This window comes from Nanorana parkeri, unplaced genomic scaffold (genome assembly GCF_000935625.1).
Source record: "Nanorana parkeri isolate BGI_ZX_2015 unplaced genomic scaffold, ASM93562v1 scaffold1394, whole genome shotgun sequence".
NCBI lineage: Eukaryota > Metazoa > Chordata > Amphibia > Anura > Dicroglossidae > Nanorana > Nanorana parkeri.
The window spans coordinates 378317-398419 of record NW_017307662.1 but is presented as its reverse complement, the minus strand read 5'-3'; the positions used below and the strand labels follow the sequence as shown (position 1 = coordinate 398419).

The 20103-nt window shown below is 43.8% G+C and overlaps 1 protein-coding gene across 1 annotated transcript in view; it reads left to right on the top strand.

Annotated features, from left to right (window-relative positions):
* Window positions 1-20103, top strand: part of LOC108798066 (stromal membrane-associated protein 1-like) — a gene marked incomplete at its 5' end in the record, with an annotated part of 80345 nt that overhangs the window by 41790 nt on the left and 18452 nt on the right. Inside the window, 2 exons of the mRNA XM_018569775.1 lie at window positions 18069-18237; window positions 19609-19937. Coding sequence (XP_018425277.1) covers window positions 18069-18237; window positions 19609-19937 — 498 coding nt within the window. The remainder of the gene's footprint in view (window positions 1-18068; window positions 18238-19608; window positions 19938-20103) is intronic.

Below are 20103 nucleotides of genomic sequence, written 5' to 3'. Positions count from 1 at the left end.
TTTAAAATCTCTGCTCTATTTTTCTGTCCTACTTTTGTTTTACTTGTTCGAAGTGTTCTGTGTGAATAACCCCTCTGCCTGAAGCGATTGTATAGGGATCTAGATTCCATTAGATAATGTTTGTGTTCAGTGCAGTTCCTTTTAATCCTCAGGAACTGTCCTGTTGGAATTCCCTGCTTCAGTGCTAGGGGGTGGTGACTATACGCATGAAGCAGTGTATTAGCTGCGGTCTCCTTTCTAAACGTTCTCGTGGTTAGTCTTCCTGTTCCCATCCGGATCATTAGATCCAGAAATGGGATCTCTAAATTGCTGGAATTAAATGTTAGTCTAAGGTTTCGGTTGTTTACGTTTAGTTCTGAGATGAATTCTTCTAATTGGCCTTCACTACCTTGCCACACCATTAGCACGTCATCAATGTACCTGAGCCATGTTTTAGCATGACTCAGGTACAGATGGTGGTTATAAACCACCTCCATTTCCCAGAATCCAAGGTGTAGGCATGCATAAGCGGGTGCCCATGGGGCTCCCATAGAGGTTCCTTTACGTTGTTTGTAATATAATCCGGAGAACTGGAAGAAATTGTTTGACAGGGCAAAATCTAACATCTCTATGAGGAATTCATTTTGTGCCCCCATTTCTGGGTAACTTCGATCCAGAAAGAAACTGACCGCTTTTAGGCCCCATTCATGTGGGATGGAAGTGTACAGCGACTCCACATCCACTCCTACAAGAATGGCCCCACCTTCAAACTTTAGTTTTTCGATTTTATTTAGTACATCTCCTGTATCTTTAATGAAGGAGGGTAACTTAAAGACCATCTCCTTCAGGAGATGGTCTAAATACTTTCCCAGATTCTCCAGGGGTCCTCCCACTGCTGACACTATGGGGGTGATTTACTAACCTAAACACACACACACACACCAGGTGTGTGTGATTTTCACACAGCAAAACGTATTTATCAACCAAAATGTCTCTAAAAGCATATTTCCACTAATGCCATATATGTAAAAATCATGCACATGATGCATATATAATGCTGCTTCACAGTTTAGACAAAAATGGTTAGCTCATGCATTTACATTCCTTGCATTCATCAACGCAAGCAACACAACATAGAGCTAATTTACCCAACATCACCTTGGAATTCCTTCAGGGCTTTGCACAACACACCTGCTGGGTGTGTACACATTACAAAGGTGTTTAGATTCCACCCATAGATCATGCTGGGAGGGAACACACTGCAGAGGTGTATACACGTTCGTGGTGTGTTTATAAGGTTAGTAAATCAACCCCTATGGGTCTCCCCAGTGGGTTTTTATGGATTTTTGGGATAGTATAGAAAGTGGGTGTGTTGAATGTTTTTGTTTTGAGGAAGCCAGACTCCCTCTTTGATAGTAATCCCGCATCTCTTGCCATATCGATTTTATAATTATAGTCACAGACCAATTTTTTAAAAGGTGAGCTATCAAGTTTCTCATAGGTTTCCCTATCGTTCAGAAGGCGTTTGGCTTCCTCAACATACATTTTTTCTGTCATTAAGACCACATTCCCCCCTTTGTCGCTATTCTTTATTATCAAACCGGGTATATCTTTCAATTCCTTTAGGTCCTTCCTTTCCATGGGGCTTAGATTATCCTTTCCTTTGATGTCCCAAGTTGTTTCTTTTAGATCTTTCTGGACTAGGTCTCTAAAAAGTGAAATGTGTCTATTGTTTGTCAATGTTGGCATTGTTTTTGATTTCATTTTTAAGTTAGTATTCCTCGTGGGGGGATCTTCTAGAGGTTCTCCTTGATTCTCCTCAAGGATGGCCTCCAGGTCTTTCAGAGCCTGGGCATCTAAATCGTCTTTTATGTTTTTATTCTCGTAGTTTGTTTCTAGGGTTGAGGGATTGGTTACTTTTCGTTCGTGTATATACCTTAAATAGACTCTCCTTAGGAATAAATTTAAGTCTTTAAAAATTGTAAATTCATCCATTCCATCAGTTGGTGAAAAGGATAGGCCCCGTTTCAATAAGTCTGTGATTGGTATTTAGTTTGAAGTCTGTTAAATTAATTACATTTAGGGATATCTCATCTCTTTGTAGGTGGTGTGATCTTATGTGTGACGGTTTGTTCTTCTCGTCATTATTTTGTACTCCCGGTTTTTACCGGTAACCCTCGATGTTTACCAGGGTTAGGTTCCAGAAGTAATGGTTGCAAATAGAACCCGCTGTAAATTGAAACCCTTTATATAATGTAAGTCAATGGGAACTGAGGGAGTTAGGTTCCAGGCCTCTCTCAAAAATGACTAAGTGACAATACACTATATCCTGTACCCCTGTGCTCCTCCATATCCCCAAGTGTACCTTTTGTGCTTCTCCTGTATCTCCAAGTTGAGCCCTGTGCTCCTCCATATCTCCAAGTGTATCCCTGTGCTTCTGCATATCTCCACGTGTACCCTGTTCTCCTCTTTAACTCCAAGTGTACCCCCTGTGCCTCCAGCATGTTCTATGTGCCTATGTACATCTCCATGTGAATCCCTGTGCCACCAGCAAATCTTCATGTGTGCACCACCATACCTCCAAGTGTCCCTCTGTAGGTGGCCACAGTTTTTTGAGCCCCTTCCTGAGCCGCAATCCTCCACTTGTGCCTTGATCTAGCTGCCAGAGATTTTGCACAGTAATGTGCTGTTGTATTATAGTCACTTGCAGTTGTACTGTATAATGTTCCCCTGCGTATTCTTCCGCAGCTGAGATCTGCGGAGGAAGGATACACTAGGTGGCACTGTTTCAACCGTGCCGCAGCCACACCCCCGCCCGCAGTGCGATCTCCCGCATCGGAACGTGTGCAGCATTTTTTTCACATCTCACTGGACAGGAACGCAGCCACTGATGTGCCACGCTTTCCGGTGCGGGCGATTGCACTGCGGGTGCAGGGGCGTGGCTGCTTTGCCATTTACTTCGACGCAAGGTTCCAACATAAGGCTGCTGCTTCCAGCAATACGTCTAGAGGTGTTTAAAGGCTAGGTTGGTTGGGTTGGACTCACTTTGGTTAGTGCTTTATAAATATAAAAATACAGCAAGTCCAGTTGCCCTGACTTATTTTTTACAGATATTACCATACTATGTTTTCATTTATTGCCATGAATACTATTAGTTGTAAGGTAAGCATTTTTTTTCCGTTCAATTGACTTATTGATTGTATCAATACTGTCTTATGATATAAGACATTCAACAGCTTTTAGTATATGTGAACATACAATGCCAAAAGCAAAGCGCAATAAAGGAAATATTGCTTGGTTGACGCAATCACATTCAGTTTTTTCTAAAATGAAGGTTTTATTCATTTTTGTGATCTGTTTTTCAGTGGTCAAATGACTGCACAGCTTTCCTTGTGCTCTCTCTTCCACATGGCGGCGGGAGAAGGAGGTATAGCAGATTTGTAAGCAGACAGGCCCTATAACATCGCACACAGTGGGAAACATACTTTCCTGTCTTGTGTATACAGTTTTTCCTAAAGGGTATTTTTCCAATGAGGCTCTTCCTGGGAGTTGCTGTCAGTCATCATAGCAGAGCTGGGAGGAGGCATGACAGATGGCATCCTACATCTCCATAAATGAAGCACAGAGATTCTAACTGAACACGCCAGCATGGATCTGCTTCCATATTTGGCTTGGTCAGAAAAAAATGGGATGAAGGGAAACTGGTTGGATCACAAGCTTCTCAAACACACACACACACACACACACACACACACTGTGTGTGTATTATAGAGTAACAGACTTTTAACCTTCCTGGCGGTAATCTTGAGTGTGACTCACGGTTCATTTTCAGGACCAAAAGCGGTAACCCCGAGCCACACTCGGGATTACACAGTGCGTCGCTTACCTGGACCACGAACCCCACTGTGTCCTCTGGCCGATGCTGGCATCCGGGTTCCGTCCCTTGCGAGCGCCCTCGTCGCAGGGGGGCGGAACCGGCGTGAAATTTAAAAGTAACAAATATAGAAAAAAAACAGATTATCAGACCGCCAGGGAGGTTAAAGAGGTCAAAGGTCTTTCATATTTTGATGGGTAAAGGTTTGATACCTTCAAATACAACTTTTTCCCCTGTCCTTTAATTAGGTGTCACAGCAACAATACTGTACACCTCCCGTCCTGTTCATGGATAATCAACATGTGCACATTCCATGGTGATTAGATTAAGGTGTCTGTGCTGCTCGTGTTGATATAAATGCTGGATGATCTTCCTGAGACTCATTGGACCTGGAGAACTCTCTTGGAGAAGCTACAAAAAATCTTTTAAAACATTACAGAACAGGTCCAGTTGACTGTGACTAACTACTACTAGCTATATCATGACCTGGATAAATGGGATCCTTCACAGGCAGTACTATTGCTTGTTTTTCCTCATCTGCCAGTGTGCGGTGTCAAGTAAAAATACTGTCTCCTGCTAGGAAGTAGGCCCTTAAAAACTATTTGTGGAGCCTGCAAGCACTCCAGCAGCTATTTTTGGGACTCTGCAGCCTTATAGGCAACCGTCAATTACTACAGAGTGAAGGGGAAAAGATGCACTAATTGGACTGGTATTAAAACAGGGTAGAAAAGGGGAGGCACTTCAACTAGTGCTCAATCACTGTGCAGCAGTTTGTTTTTCATAACATAGGCTAGAACAAGTAACTGCATTATTATTCTTTAGTCTAGGTTTTATTTCTTCTTGGCATACACTTCACATCAACTTTAAACTTAGAAGGATTATGTGGTTCAATAGAAGAGAGTAGGAGGGCTGTGACACAGTTTATACAGTAAACTGCAATCGTTTGTTGCAAAATGGCACATATTTACAGCAAATGTTCCTCAGTTTATTTGGATAGTATTTGCCCTCCAGAAAAAAAAATCCAAAGGAATGTATGTTACAGGTAGTTTGGTATTTTTAGATTTATTTTTTTAAACAGAAGTGTATTCTACATTAAAAGCACTTCCTTCCATAGTGCTACAAATCCAACCCCCAAAATTGTAAGACAGCATCTCTTCAGGGGTTTCCTGGTCTATTGCTGGTTCAAGAGGATAGGCTTATGGGTTGAGAAAGTTCTGTTGCTCAATATGTAAATATTTTTTTCTTTCATGTTTGAGGGGAGAGGCATCCTACCCTGAATACAGGTGAAACTCGAATAATTAGAATATCGTGCAAAAGTAATTGCAGTAAGTGCTGCAAAAGGGGCCCAAACCAAGTACTAAGTATATGCATGCTTGTACTTTTCAGAGGTCCGATATTGTTCTATGTACAATCCTTTTTATTGATTGCATGTAATAATCTACTTTTTTGAGGTTGTGGATTTGGGGTTCTTGGGGTTTTCATGAGCTGTGAGCCATAATCATCACAATTATGACAAATCACGGCTTGAACTATCTTGCTTTGCATGTAATGAGTCTATCTCATATATTAGTTTCACCTTTTAAGTTGCATTAGTGAAATAAATGAACTTTGCACGATATTCTAATTATTCGAGTTTCACCTGTATATACAGTAGGTATAGAAAAGAATCGCCCCTTTTAAAATAATCACATTTTGTTGCTTTGCAGCCTGAAATGAAGGCACACTGTTTTTGTTTTATCCAGCTCTATCTACTCAGTGCAATTTATAACATCTAAGTGAAAAATATAACACCAACATGCCAGAGAACAATTTAAAAAATTCAAAAACAGAAGTCACTGAGTTGGAAAAGATCACCCCCCTGTCAGTATTTTGTTGAATCACCTTTTGCTTTTGCCTTTAGTCTGCTGGGATCTGTCTGTACTAACTTTGCACATCTAGACTGTGCAATATTTGCCCGCTCTTTGCAGAACTGATCAAGTTCAGTTAAATTTGATGGTGTCCGTTTCTGGACTGCACTCTTCAGGTCATTCCACAGATTTTCATTGGGGTTTAAGTCTGGGCTCTGATTAGGCCATGCAAGGACATTCATTCTTTTCTCCTACAACCACTGTGTGGTAATTTTTGCTGTGTGCTTTGGGTCATTGTCATGTTGGAAGGTAAACCTTCCCATTGACAACTTTCTGGCAGAGGGCAGCAGATTTTCTTCCAGAATTTGACAGTATTTTGCCCCATCCATTTTTTTCCTTTTATATGCTGAAAAGGGCTTCAGTCCCTGCTGCAGAGAAATACCCCCATAACAGGATATTATCACCTCCATGCTTTACTGTAGGAATGGTGTTATTTGGATGGTGAGCTGTATTGGATTTTCGCCAGACATATCGTTTGGTATTGAGGCCAAACAATTCAATTTTAGTCTCATTTGACCATAACACCTTTTTCCATGTGGCCTCAGAATCTTCAAGGTGCGTTTTGGCAAAACTCAGTCGTGACTGCATGTGGCCTTTCTTGAGGAGAGGCTTTTTTCTTGCAACCCTCCCATACAAGCCACATTTGTGGAGAATTTGTGATATTGTTGTCACATGTGCCACTCTGTCATAAATTCCTACAACTGCTTCAGAGTTCCTGTAGGCCTCTTGGTAGCCTCTCTGACCAGTTTCCTCCTGGCTCTTACATCCAGTTTGGAGCAACATCCTGATCCAGGGAGGGTCTGTGTTGTACCAAATACCTTCCACAAATTTTTTAGTATCCATCTCCTGACCTGTGCCTGTCCACAACTTTATCCCGGAGATCTTTTGACAGTGCCTTGCCACCCATAGTTGGATAGTTTGCTTCAGTTGCACTACCAGGAACTGAAATGCTCCAGGAAAGCTCTTTTCATGCTGAGCTAATCAAAATGACCACAGTTGAAAGTCAAATGGCTTGATGTTCCATTGAGAAGGTGATTGGCTACACCTGATTGAGTTTGCAAGTCATTTTAGGAGGGGGTGATCTTTTTTCCAACTCAGTGATTCAGTTTTTGATTTATTTTTTTTCTGACATGTTGGTGTTATCTTTCTCTTGGATGTTATAAGTTGCACTGAATAAATACAGCTGGATAAAACAAACTGTGTGTCTACATTTCAGGCTGCAAAGCAACACAATTTGATTATTTTAAAGGAGGGGTGATTCTTTTATATGCCCACTGTATCTAAGCATACCCTAGATCAGTGGTTCTCAACCTGCGTAACCTTAGGACCCACATTTGTCCTTGGTCATTAAGTCGCGACCCAAGTCGCACTGCGATGGAACGCACGGCATTGCGTTACCGCGTGTTCCGGTGTGGGCAATTGAACAGTGGGCGGGAGGTGCCTTTGGGGTACCATTCAAATGAATGGCAGCGCAACACATCTCCCGTACCAGAACGCATAGTAGGTGTGATTGCATGGTACATTGCGTTAATTGCATAGGACTGTTCAATGAATACACTGTACTAGTGTGAACGGGCCCTCAAAAACATTGACAGACAGACACAATCTCACACACATATACACTCCAAAAAATATTTTTTTTTCTTCCAAGATCCCCTCAGTCCCCCTACCTTACGAGAACTGGAGTGAATACCCATCCTGGGGTCCAGTGTGGGCTGCTGTGCTGTGACGGAGCTCCACCTATATGTGCATTGCTTGTACAACTCCCTTGCGCACCATGTAGAGGTGCCGGGAGCCAGAATGTGATGTCACTCCGGTTCAGACACGAGGGAGTTGTAAGCAATGCAGGTATGGATGGAGCTCCCTGGATGGCATAGCTTCACCCCACCTCAAGCTGACACATGGTGCCGGGCAACATATTTTCAATGACTGCTTGGCACCAAAACTGACAGTGCTGATAGGGGGAGGCTAAGGAGGTTCTCACCTAGAAAAGTGGAAGCCAGGTGGCGACCCAGTGAACAAGGGGTCGCGACCCACTTTTGGGTCACGACCCACCAGTTGAGAACCAAGGCCCTAGATTAACTTTGGTCAAATTAGGGTTGTAAACCAAAGACTCTGCAAAAAACAAAGAGATATCAGTTGAAGAGGAGGGGGGTTAGGCTGCCTGCTTCATGGTTTGATCAACTTCATTCTTAGTGAAGTGACATGTTCAGTAATATGTAGGTTTTTTTAGGAGATAGAATGAGAAACTCCAGTTAGTACAAATGACTACTGAAAGGTGAGCCTTTTGGTTCACTAGAAATATATTGGGTCATACTGCTCAATACACACAAAATTATGGTTTCTTTCTGAATCTTACGATCAATGTCTTTAACTACGGACTCCATTCATTTAAACAACTTATCTGTCTGACTCGTATTACCCAGAAAAATACAATTTTATAAGTTCATACGGGCTTATTTAGTTAAATAGTGCAATTAGCAAAAAGCTGTACCAAGAGTAACCAAGTAAAATGAATCTTGTACTGGTCTAATTTTTCCCTTACTGTTTATAAATCTTTTAAAACATTTTAGCTTTATGTTTGAAAACTATGGATGATTATCGTTACATTACATTTCTCATAATGAAAGGTAACATATCAATAGAATGAACATCTTTGCTCGACAAGAATGTAATTGTTGGCTGTTCACTGCTGAAACACAAACAATTATCTAATTGGGGAATATAGCAGTATGCTGGTTAAATGTGTGTTAAGTGTTCTTTTTAATGAATAATGTGTATTAAAGCAGATATATCATGCAAAATGGAAAAATCTATCTATACTGTAGCCGAGTTAAAAACTGCAATGCATCCGATCTTTGCATGTACCTTTTTAATGCGCAATTGAATATCTATTTAGAATCGGATGGTTTTTCTGGGGAACATGAAGATAACATAACATTTGTCCATGATTCTTTTTCTATTAATAATTTTAATAAACTATTACATTCAACTCCCCACCCAACTACTCCATGTCATTTATCAGGGGGAAAAAAGGTAGTCTGATGGATAGCAGAGGTGCCCGGTGGCAGCAATGGACTGGATTTGAAGACGTAAATGAATTGAGCAGCAAAGTAAAACATTTTGTGTTCTTCAGACGTGGTGTAACACAAGTTTGTAAAAGCTGGAATATGCAGAGTGCTCTGCAGCAGGACAAAAGTGATGATACATTTTCAGTGAATTCATTTCTTACCTATTGATGACTTTTTAGATCCATTTCATCACTGCCACCAGGCACCTCTTATATCCAATGGGCTTCCGTTGTTTTTTTCTAATGCAGAACCACCACTTCATTCTTCAAAGGTGTGTCGCTTTGGTTGCCCACACCACTTCTGTGATCTTTCGAGGTCTCCCCAGATATGACTTAAAGGAGAACTATGAGGTGAGTGCTTTTCACTCACCTCATAGTTCTAGCCGACCTGTGACAATGAGACTGTCACAGGTCGGCTCAGTAGATCGGGGGGTGAGCGAACACATACCGGTGTTCGCTCACCTCTCGATCCTGTCACGGCTCTCTGCCGTGACAGGTGAGGGGCTGGATTCCCCCCTCCCCGATCCGCCAGTGCTGACTGGCGGAACGGACGGGGGAGGGGATGGGTCCAGCTGGCTCTGCCTCTAGATAGGCAGAGCCAGCTGTCAGTCACGCAGCTGGGCGGATCCCGGCACAATTGTCGGGATCCGCTTCAGCTGTGGCGTCTCAGTATACCGCGAGCAGCAGCTCACGGTATACTGCGGCATCTCAGTATACCGCGAGCTGCAGCTCGCGGTATACTGAGCCTAGGTTAACGGGAGGACGCTAGTTTGTGTTCCCCCGTTACCCTAAGGAGAACTATGGGGAAAAGCCTTAACCCCATAGTTCTCCTTTAATACTTTTCTTTATACTCATAATTTTTTTCATTTCCACAACCTTTCTACTACATTATAAGGGCTCTCCTGGTTTCCTCTTGCTTATATGGGTGCAGTGAGATACCTATCAGGTTTAAGATTCCTGTACATATGCTCATTAGTATTTGGACACCGCCAATCTGTCAGATGGTGCAATTTTTTTATGTTATTTTTGTGGGACATGGATAGATGGATAAACACAAACTGTTTGGTGAATAGATCCCTTACCTGTTCCTTAATGGCAGTTGACATTTTATTCAAAACAACAAACACTCCTTTTGCTCTTGTTCTCCATTTTATTAATAAAGAATAATGCCCAGGGTTAAAGATGTATGCTTTCTGAAAATAATGTGATGCTCATTAAGGTTAAATAAGAGGTTTGCATGCTCTGGGTTACTTATTCATTGACATGAAACATTTAGTACCTGGCTCCTGGTTTGCCAGGCACATGGCAGAAGATGCACCTGTCATGAAAGTTTGCCAGAAATAGTGGCTGGGGAACAGCGGCAAGGGAAGCATATACACTCCTAGATAAAGTGGTTATGTTATGTAGATCTTGTGTAATATCTTAAAAGGACCTTTCCTTTATCACTTACCATATTAATGCCGACCTTGAATAAAAATTCAAGGAAGCTTCTGCTATTTACAAATGCCGACCCCTCCCCCCCCCATGCCAGAATGCTTAGTGACACCTTTAAAAAAATGGATTTGAAATAAAGGGAAAAAAACACCTTACCTTATGCTGGGCACACACACCTTACAACCATCGCAAAGCTTTTGTCTTGCGATGGTTTGTAAGGTAATTAAAAAACGTACGATCTGCCCATCTTTGACAGGCAGATCGTACTTGCGATGATCGCAAGCCAGCCCGCTGAGGGCTTGCGCACACTGGCCTGTGCGGCATTTACCTTACGGACATGCCACACACCGGCCGACAATCGTACGATTCTCGGCGGGTTTTCGAACATGTTCCTAAGATAAAGTAGTGCGACCTTACAGTAGCAGAGGTCGCACGCCTTCCACACACCTTGCGATTCTCGTACGATCGCGGGATTTCCCGCGATTATCGTATGATTATCACAAGGTGTGTGGGCACCTTCAGACCTCAGATTCAGGCATTTTTTTTCCTAGTCCTGGTGACGTCTTGCAGCCTTCCCTTTGGTTTGTGAGAGAACTAATGATCCTAAATTAAGACCCGCATTACATCAGTCTTGCCCAAAGCAAAACAGCCAAAACCAGGGTAACTATCTATCTCCCCTTCTTTTCTTTTTTTTTTTCTCTTTATTTTTAGCATGGGGTGTTGGGGTGGCTGGGAAATATTGGGACCCCGCGCTGCATCCCTTCCCCAAGGCGATAATGACAAATATGATAGGTGTGCAGTCATTCTGTCATTTGACTTGAATATGTGAAATCTGATTGGTTGTTATAATTTACTGCCCTTTGAATGAGCCTTGTGGTGTAAACTGAAACTGTTATTTTTAACTATGCATTCTTCACTTTTTTGACAAATGTGTTTTCTCCTTGAAAAAGCCTTCCTTGTGCTTGCTACCTTTTACATTTGTTTTACATAATTTTTATTCATTAGAATGTATCCTGCCTATGCTTGTTTGCATTAAATCTCTCATGCATGCATACTGTAGTTTTAGTGGGAGAAGAAACTTCCTGTGATTAAGACACATGGCTGTTATTTCTGGCATAGAATGCTTCGGCTGGCCTGTGTTGGAAGTGCAATTAGTGATGCATTGTGATTTGGCTTCTGATGCTTTTGCTTCAGAGAGCTGGTCCACAGGGAACTGAGGAAAGTGCAGCAGGAGAGCTGGCTAGTTAGTAGACAATATCAATTTTCTGCAGAGACGAGAGAAGTCAAAGGTTTAGAAAGGCGTTTGCTCCACGATGTATATTTGTAAATTGGATGAATCTGGGAAAGCTCAGATTTAGGTACACTCACAGAAATAGATTTATTTCAAGACATGGACTCAGACCAGCTGAAGTCATTTACTCTGATAAAATATCTGCCTGCAAATAAACTGGTCCTTTGAAAAAAGGAATCCATCCAGGTTGCTTGGTATACATCCTTGTTAAAAGGTCAGTTCATTGAAAACTGTTACTTCAGGTTTTGCTATCTTCTATTAATTTGAATTGCCTTATGCTTAAGTTTCTCAGAAATGTATTTGTGTAAAGTAGGGATGCACCATAGTTGACAACTTTTTCAATAATCGATTATAATCGATTATGTCGATTAGTTGTTGCAGCCCTAAAAGTAGGGATGCACCGATACCGAGTATTTGGGCGAGTAATCATACTCGCCCAAATGCTCCAATACATACTCGCCCAAAGATTTCCCTCTGACTGCAAGTGCCGAGTGAGCATGGAGCCAGCTTCCTTTCCAATCAGGAAGCCGGGCGGTGGCTTATGACCTGCCTCCCAGCTTTCTGATTGGCTAAGAAGCTGGTGTGCTGACCAATCAGGAAGCTGGGATGCGGGTCATGACATGCCGTCCAGCTTCCTGATTGTCTAGGAAGCCAGCATCACTTGTTGCTAGGCAGCCTGGCTTCCTGACCAATCTGGAAGCCGGACGGCACCTCATGACTCGCTGCCCGGCTTCCTGATTGATCAGGAAGCCAGGCAACCTCGCAAAGTGAAGCCGGTTTTATTTTGCTAGAACACAGGCTTCACAGGCAATCAGAAAGCAGGGCGACGGGTCATGTTCTGCCACTCGACTTACTGATAATCTGCCACTCGACTTACTGATAATCTGCCACTCGACTTACTGATAATCTGCCACTCGACTTACTGATAATCTGGGCACACAGCATCAGTACTAGGTATCGGCGAGCACCAAAAAATATATATCTGTACTCGATACAGAAAAAAAATGGTATGGGTGCATCCCTAGCGTACAGCCAACTTTCCATCTGTAAAGTGTTTCTAAAGTAGCAGTAGTAATGAAAAGCAAGTGTCTACACATTCAGACATGGATATATTTGTTGGTACCCACATAGCTTATTAAAACAATGCTTAATTCCTCCTGAAAAGTGATTTTAATTAGAAGCAATTGTTTCATTTATACTTGAATTCCCTTTTTTTTTTTGGTACTCGCCGATACCAAGTACCGATGCCGTGTGCCCAGATTATCAGTAAGTCGGGCGGTGGATCATGGCCCGGCTTCCTTATTGCCTGTGAAGCCAGTGTTCTAGAGAAAGAACACCGGCTTCACTTGTTGAAGCTGCCTGGCTTCCTGACCATTCAGGAAGCTGGGCAGCGAGTCATGAGGTGTCGTCCGGCTTCCTGATTGGTCAGGAAGCCAGGCTGCATAGCCACAGGTGACGCCAGCTTCCTAGCCAATCAGAAAGCCTGGAGGCAGGTCACGACATGCCACAGTCACAGGTCATGAGTCCTCCAAAAACTCACAGCTAAAAGCATCCAAAAAAGGGTAAGAACAAAAACAATGGACTATTATGGAATAGCCTTCTATGAGCCCTGATCTGAATTCTATTGAACATCAATGGAAAGAGCAGAAACATGCAGTCTGGAGAAGGCATCCTTCAAACCTGAGATAGTTGGAGCAGTTTGGGCCAAACGACCTGTTTGCAGAAGTCTCATTGAGAGCTACAGAAATGACTTGTTTGCAGCGATTGACTATCATTGCAAAGTTGTGCATCAAAATATTAGGTACATTTTCATTTGTTATATTATTTAATATATTGTGCTGAATCAAAAACAACTGATGTTATGACCCCATAGTTCTCCTTTAACCCCATAGTTCTCCTTTAAATTTCCAAGTGTCTACTTCTGTGTTAGTTGTTATGACAGTGTTTGCACAATCACTGTTGGACTTCTATAGTATGGGAAATGTAGCAGAAGGTGAATTGGAACAGAGTGGTAGCCCAATGGTGAATTGGAACAGAGCCAGGAGCTATCACAGGGGAAGAGGAGTCGCATGTGATTTAAGAAGCCAGGGGTGTATCAGCCCACAAGGTTCCACTTGTCACTAAAAAAATGATTAATTTTGTGTGGAGATTATTTCAAACTACATGTCACGTTCCAACGAAGTAAAATAGTAGCTACAAGTGTAAATATTTTTTTCATTATACAATACTGTTATTGGTTCATTTACCTTTTTACAATTTTTACATTTCTTTTAATTAAAAAAAATATATATTTACATTTCTTTGAGTGCATAGCTATTTGTAATTAGGCCTTTAGATTAGGGCTGCAGCTAACGATTATTTTCATAATCGATTAGTTAGCCGATTATTAAGTTCGATTAATTGGATTTTTTTTTTTTAAAGGCTCCAGTGATGGGACTACTAGTTTGTATTGAGATTGTAGTCCATCACGGAGCAAGCTTGGAGCGGTGGAAGTAAAAAAAAGTGTGGTGTGCATTATACAGCGCAATGCAGAATACCAGCAGCTATAGAGGAATACAGCAAATTGCAGCAATAGTAATTATACTATAATGTACTATTGCTGGGATCTGACGTATTCCTCCTATAGCTGGTGTTATTGGAGAGGACGGGTATGATGCAGGAATAAAGAGGACGGGTATGATGGGGGAATGGGGTGCAGAGGACGGGTATGATGGGGGGATGGGGTGCAGAGGACGGGTATGATGGGGGGATGGGGTGCAGAGGACGGGTATGATGGGGGGATGGGGTGCAGAGGACGGGTATGATGGGGGGATGGGGTGCAGAGGACGGGTATGATGGGGGGATGGGGTGCAGAGGACGGGTATGATGGGGGGATGGGGTGCAGAGGACGGGTATGATGGGGGGATGGGGTGCAGAGGACGGGTATGATGGGGGGATGGGGTGCAGAGGACGGGTATGATGGGGGGATGGGGTGCAGAGGACGGGTATGATGGGGGGATGGGGTGCAGAGGACGGGTATGATGGGGGGATGGGGTGCAGAGGACGGGTATGATGGGGGGATGGGGTGCAGAGGACGGGTATGATGGGGGGATGGGGTGCAGAGGACGGGTATGATGGGGGGATGGGGTGCAGAGGACGGGTATGATGGGGGGATGGGGTGCAGAGGACGGGTATGATGGGGGGATGGGGTGCAGAGGACGGGTATGATGGGGGGATGGGGTGCAGAGGACGGGTATGATGGGGGGATGGGGTGCAGAGGACGGGTATGATGGGGGGATGGGGTGCAGAGGACGGGTATGATGGGGGGATGGGGTGCAGAGGACGGGTATGATGGGGGGATGGGGTGCAGAGGACGGGTATGATGGGGGGATGGGGTGCAGAGGACGGGTATGATGGGGGGATGGGGTGCAGAGGACGGGTATGATGGGGGGATGGGGTGCAGAGGACGGGTATGATGGGGGGATGGGGTGCAGAGGACGGGTATGATGGGGGGATGGGGTGCAGAGGACGGGTATGATGGGGGGATGGGGTGCAGAGGACGGGTATGATGGGGGGATGGGGTGCAGAGGACGGGTATGATGGGGGGATGGGGTGCAGAGGACGGGTATGATGGGGGGATGGGGTGCAGAGGACGGGTATGATGGGGGGATGGGGTGCAGAGGACGGGTATGATGGGGGGATGGGGTGCAGAGGACGGGTATGATGGGGGGATGGGGTGCAGAGGACGGGTATGATGGGGGGATGGGGTGCAGAGGACGGGTATGATGGGGGGATGGGGTGCAGAGGACGGGTATGATGGGGGGATGGGGTGCAGAGGACGGGTATGATGGGGGGATGGGGTGCAGAGGACGGGTATGATGGGGGGATGGGGTGCAGAGGACGGGTATGATGGGGGGATGGGGTGCAGAGGACGGGTATGATGGGGGGATGGGGTGCAGAGGACGGGTATGATGGGGGGATGGGGTGCAGAGGACGGGTATGATGGGGGGATGGGGTGCAGAGGACGGGTATGATGGGGGGATGGGGTGCAGAGGACGGGTATGATGGGGGGATGGGGTGCAGAGGACGGGTATGATGGGGGGATGGGGTGCAGAGGACGGGTATGATGGGGGGATGGGGTGCAGAGGACGGGTATGATGGGGGGATGGGGTGCAGAGGACGGGTATGATGGGGGGATGGGGTGCAGAGGACGGGTATGATGGTGGGTTGGGGTGCAGGGATGGAGAGGAAGGGTATGAGGGTGTAATGGAGTGCAGGAATGGAGAGGACGTGGCTCTGGGGAGGGGGGTTGCAGCACTTACCGTCTGAACATTCCCTCCATGTCTTCTGCTGAAAGGTTTAGCCTGGATGCCGGCTCGTCCCCAGCCATAGTCTCCGTCCCCCGGCTGACACCCGTCGCGCTCACATCCCCGGCACCCGTCATGTGATCGGCCCAGCTAGATGAGAGGAGCGCCGAGATCAGAGGAGAGCCGGGAGCTGGGCCTCCGCGGCGTGCGCGTTCGGTGGGCATGGCGTGCGCTGCGTGCAGGGCTTGAGTGTGGAGCCTCGAACAGGCAATGCAATAGATAGCCGAATAATCGACTAAATCGAATCGTTGTTGCAGCTCTACTTTAGATGATCTGTGCTATTGTTGTAGTATGTACAGTATTGGCCATTTACAAAATCATTTTGATTGATAGAATGCAAACAAACCAGAGAAATTCTTATTAAAAGCCCAACTCTAGCCTAGACGAAGACGTCTATTCATTAAAAAAAATTTGCATTCGTCCAGCATACTGCATGTTTATTCGTTCTGTGCGAATTAACAAGCATTCGCTCATTAGTTTTAGTGAATGTTTGCACAATGTATAAAGCGGTGGCAAATGGAGCAAAACCAAATGTTCCTAAGGTACTGTCTCTTCTATTTAAAGGTTGTTAGGCTATTTTCTCTTCTGATGTTCCTCAGCTATTTTTTTTCCTAGGATTGAATGTTCTTAGGGTATTAGGGAATGTTACATTCACCCTAAGAAAGACAACTTAAATATCAGAAAATACATTTTCACATAATAAAAACATTCACAAGGGTATTATTGACTTTAGTGTTGTAAAGAGTTGGAAAGTTTTAGAACTTCTGCAAAGTTTTTAATGCTGTCTGTCCCCATTCAATAGAGTTTGATCTCATGATTTTCAAGTCTGCTAGGGTCCCTATAGAGCAGATTTTACTTATTCCTTCTCGCGAGGACCTGAACAACAGTAAAGCCTTGACAGAGGCTCTAAATCTCTACAAATCTCAGTCTGCTAGAAGGAGTGCCTTTATTCCTGCATGTGTGCCTATTGGAGATTTTTTTTATTCCTATTTCTGCTGAAACCCATCAAATAGAAAGGAAGTTTGAAGATCTTTCTGTCATATAAATCGGAATTAAGCAGATATATCCTAAAAAGTGACGAAGCCTGCACTGCAAAGTTATTAGATGTTCTTACTCTCCCCGGCTCTATCCAAATTAAAGGGTTTTTGGTTGGAGTTGGGCTTTCGGATGCATGTGTTTTACTCAAACACTCTACCTGCACTTATCTTTTTATCTTCATTAAATATGAAATCACTTATGTATACTCAGATTTGTTTTGGATAAGAAAGTGACACTAATTTAGTAAAATCGTAAAAATGCATTTAAGTACCTTACCTATTAACAAAACTGTAGGAAGGACAGTGTCCGCACCAATTCAGAGAAGATTTGAGAATCTACAGCCAAGTGATACAAAAACGATACATTTTTGTTAATAGTTAAGGTACGGGAATGTAATTTTAAATTTAACACCTGAGTTTAGTGTCACTTTAAAGGAACTATAAACCACCCACTCCATTCCTGGACAGTGAGCCTTTTTTTAAACTATATATGTTGATTTGTTGCTGGTGTGTGAGAGACAACATACAGATCATTGAAGTATTTAATGCTCTAAATTGTCAAATGTGAAGAAAGAGACCTGGCTTCAGCTGTCCTTCTATGTACACATAATGCAAACACTCCGTTGGTCAGTTACAATTAAATTTGCTTCAATATGTGATTTACAAATTTAATGTATTACCGTAATATCTTCTGTCTTTACATGACAATATTTTGTTGCATGCATAACCTTTGCTATAAAACCTATTTTAATATAATTGGGTTCTTACTCTAGTACTTAAGTGTTTTAACATATGGTAGCAAATCGGAGGCTTTTCACTGCTCAGGGTATAGCGAACTGAAATCTGGACACTGCGGGTTATTGAACATTGCATAGTTATTATGTATATATTGTATTAATGGAAAGCATGCTGTAGCTAGATTATGTAAAGCCCAACCGACCAGCAGTCTCTGCTGCATGATATATTTTTGTGTTAGCTAAATATGATGTTAGCTGTTAGTTGTGTTAGCTGAGTGTGATTATAGTGCAGTGTATTAAATACTTTTTTCTTCACATTGTTCTAGTATGGGAAGAATTTATATTGTCTTAATGCTTACCTTAACTTTTTCTAATCTGATTTCTCTACTTTAGGTTACAGCCACAGCCCCAGCAGCTACTAACGTACCTCCTTCTACCGGAGACCTAGATTTATTTACTGATCAAGCCACAAAATCTGAAGAAGCTCCAAAAAAGCCATTGTCAAAAGATTCCATCTTGTCACTTTATGGCACAACACACATGCAACAGCAAAATGCTGCAGGTAAATGTTCTCAATATGTGCGGGATTTATGAGAAATATGTGCATAGCTGTCTAAAGTATATTATATTTTTTCTCTTTCTTTTAAAGTAGCAGTGCGGGCAGAGTAAAATATGTCTCATGCTGGCTCTATACAGAGAGCTAAGCAATCATGTTACCACTGATTGCTCAGCTCTCGGTCTTTTCTCCCTGCGTACAGCAGTGACTGTCAGTCACTGCCCCCCTGCAGGAATTCCCTCCTCCCCTCTCTGTTTCTCCGGTCCACTGGCTGGAGCTACCGACAGGGGAGGAAGTGTGCATCACTGGCTCTGGCTCTAGAGTGGCAGAGCCAGCTGTCAGGCAGCCGGGTGGATACTTACTGCCTGGGGCACCGGTCCCCACTGTCAGCTGATAGCAGGCATTAGAAGTACTTGTATTAGTAAATGTATTCCTGTGACCCAAAAGAGAAGTAAAGATGAATTTAAAAAAAAGTTGGCTTTACTTTTAATTCTTCACATTATCTGTCCATGTTTCTGAGATAATGCCATTTCAACTCCTACTCCCCAAAAGAAGCTGATGAACCACAGATCTGCTCCATCAGCTTCTTTCCAGCTTCTGAAGCTGGAGAGTGACACAAGAATGCGGAAGTGATGTAATATACAACACTTCCGCATTCTTGCAGAGGAGAAGGGACCGGAGGGAGCTCGTGCGGAGTTTGGATCGGGGGGACCGATCGGCACACCATACACGCGATCCGCCGGCTCTACAGCTGGTGGATCGCTTGTATGGTAACAGGCATCGCTGCCTGTTTTTAAATACCGGCCATTTCCCGCTCGCGCGCGCCGGGCGGCGCGAGGAGACGTGTCTGAGCGGACGTCTAAAGACGCCCGCTCAGATCTAGAGACCTCTCGGCCGGCCGTGGACGAGCGCAGCTGACAGGTAAGTGTGGGGGGGACTGGGGGAGAAAAAAAGGTGCTGGGCCGTTTTTACCTTAATGCAGAGAATGCATTAAGGTAAAAAACAACCAGACCTTAATACTACTTTAAGCTCTGTCTGAAGTTGGGGCTTCCAGTACCTTTACTGTCTGCATGTTTTTAGTTTTTATGAAGAAATTAATCTCAGTTCTCAAGGTAGCATCACATGATTTGCAGGTTCTTAGAATGAAAGAATGAGAGGGCGCAATTTTCGGTGTTGACAATCTGTGTTGAAAGGTTTGGTGCAGAAACTTTCCTGCACAGACATCTGGGAATGTTTCAAGAAGACAAAAGTGCATGTACCTGCTTTCAGTAGAAACACAATGGCACTAGCTCCTACGATAAACCAGTCAAATGTAATCCATGTGGTCCCTGCTTCAATATAATTCTACTACTAATTATGTTTGTTTGTCAAATATAGCTATGTTCATGGGTTCCTCTCCAATGCCGTACTCCACCCAGGCGACAAGTAATTTCCAGGCTTTCCCACCAATGGGAGTAGCTGTTCCTGCCAATGCTGGAATGATGGGAAACATGATGGGACAAGCCATGCCTGCAATGGGACAGAATACTGGAATGATGGTCGGTATGGGTATTCCAAATGGATTTGTTGGAAATGCTCCAGCAGGAGTAATGGGTCTCCCACCTAACATGATGGGACCACAAACAACAATGGTTAGCAATATGGGAACACCTCCAAACAAATTTGGGATGCAGCAAAATCAACCTACACCTTGGAATCTTTCACAGGTATAAAAATCTTTTGTTGTGCCTTTTGATTAGAAATGTATTATGCGTTGTTTTTTGCATAACCTTTAATGAGGCAGAGCCTGCTGTGCCCACCCCCTCCCCCATCTGTCCCTCCAGTCCGATGGTCACCGCTCACTTCGGGGAGATCATCGGCTGTATGTGTTCT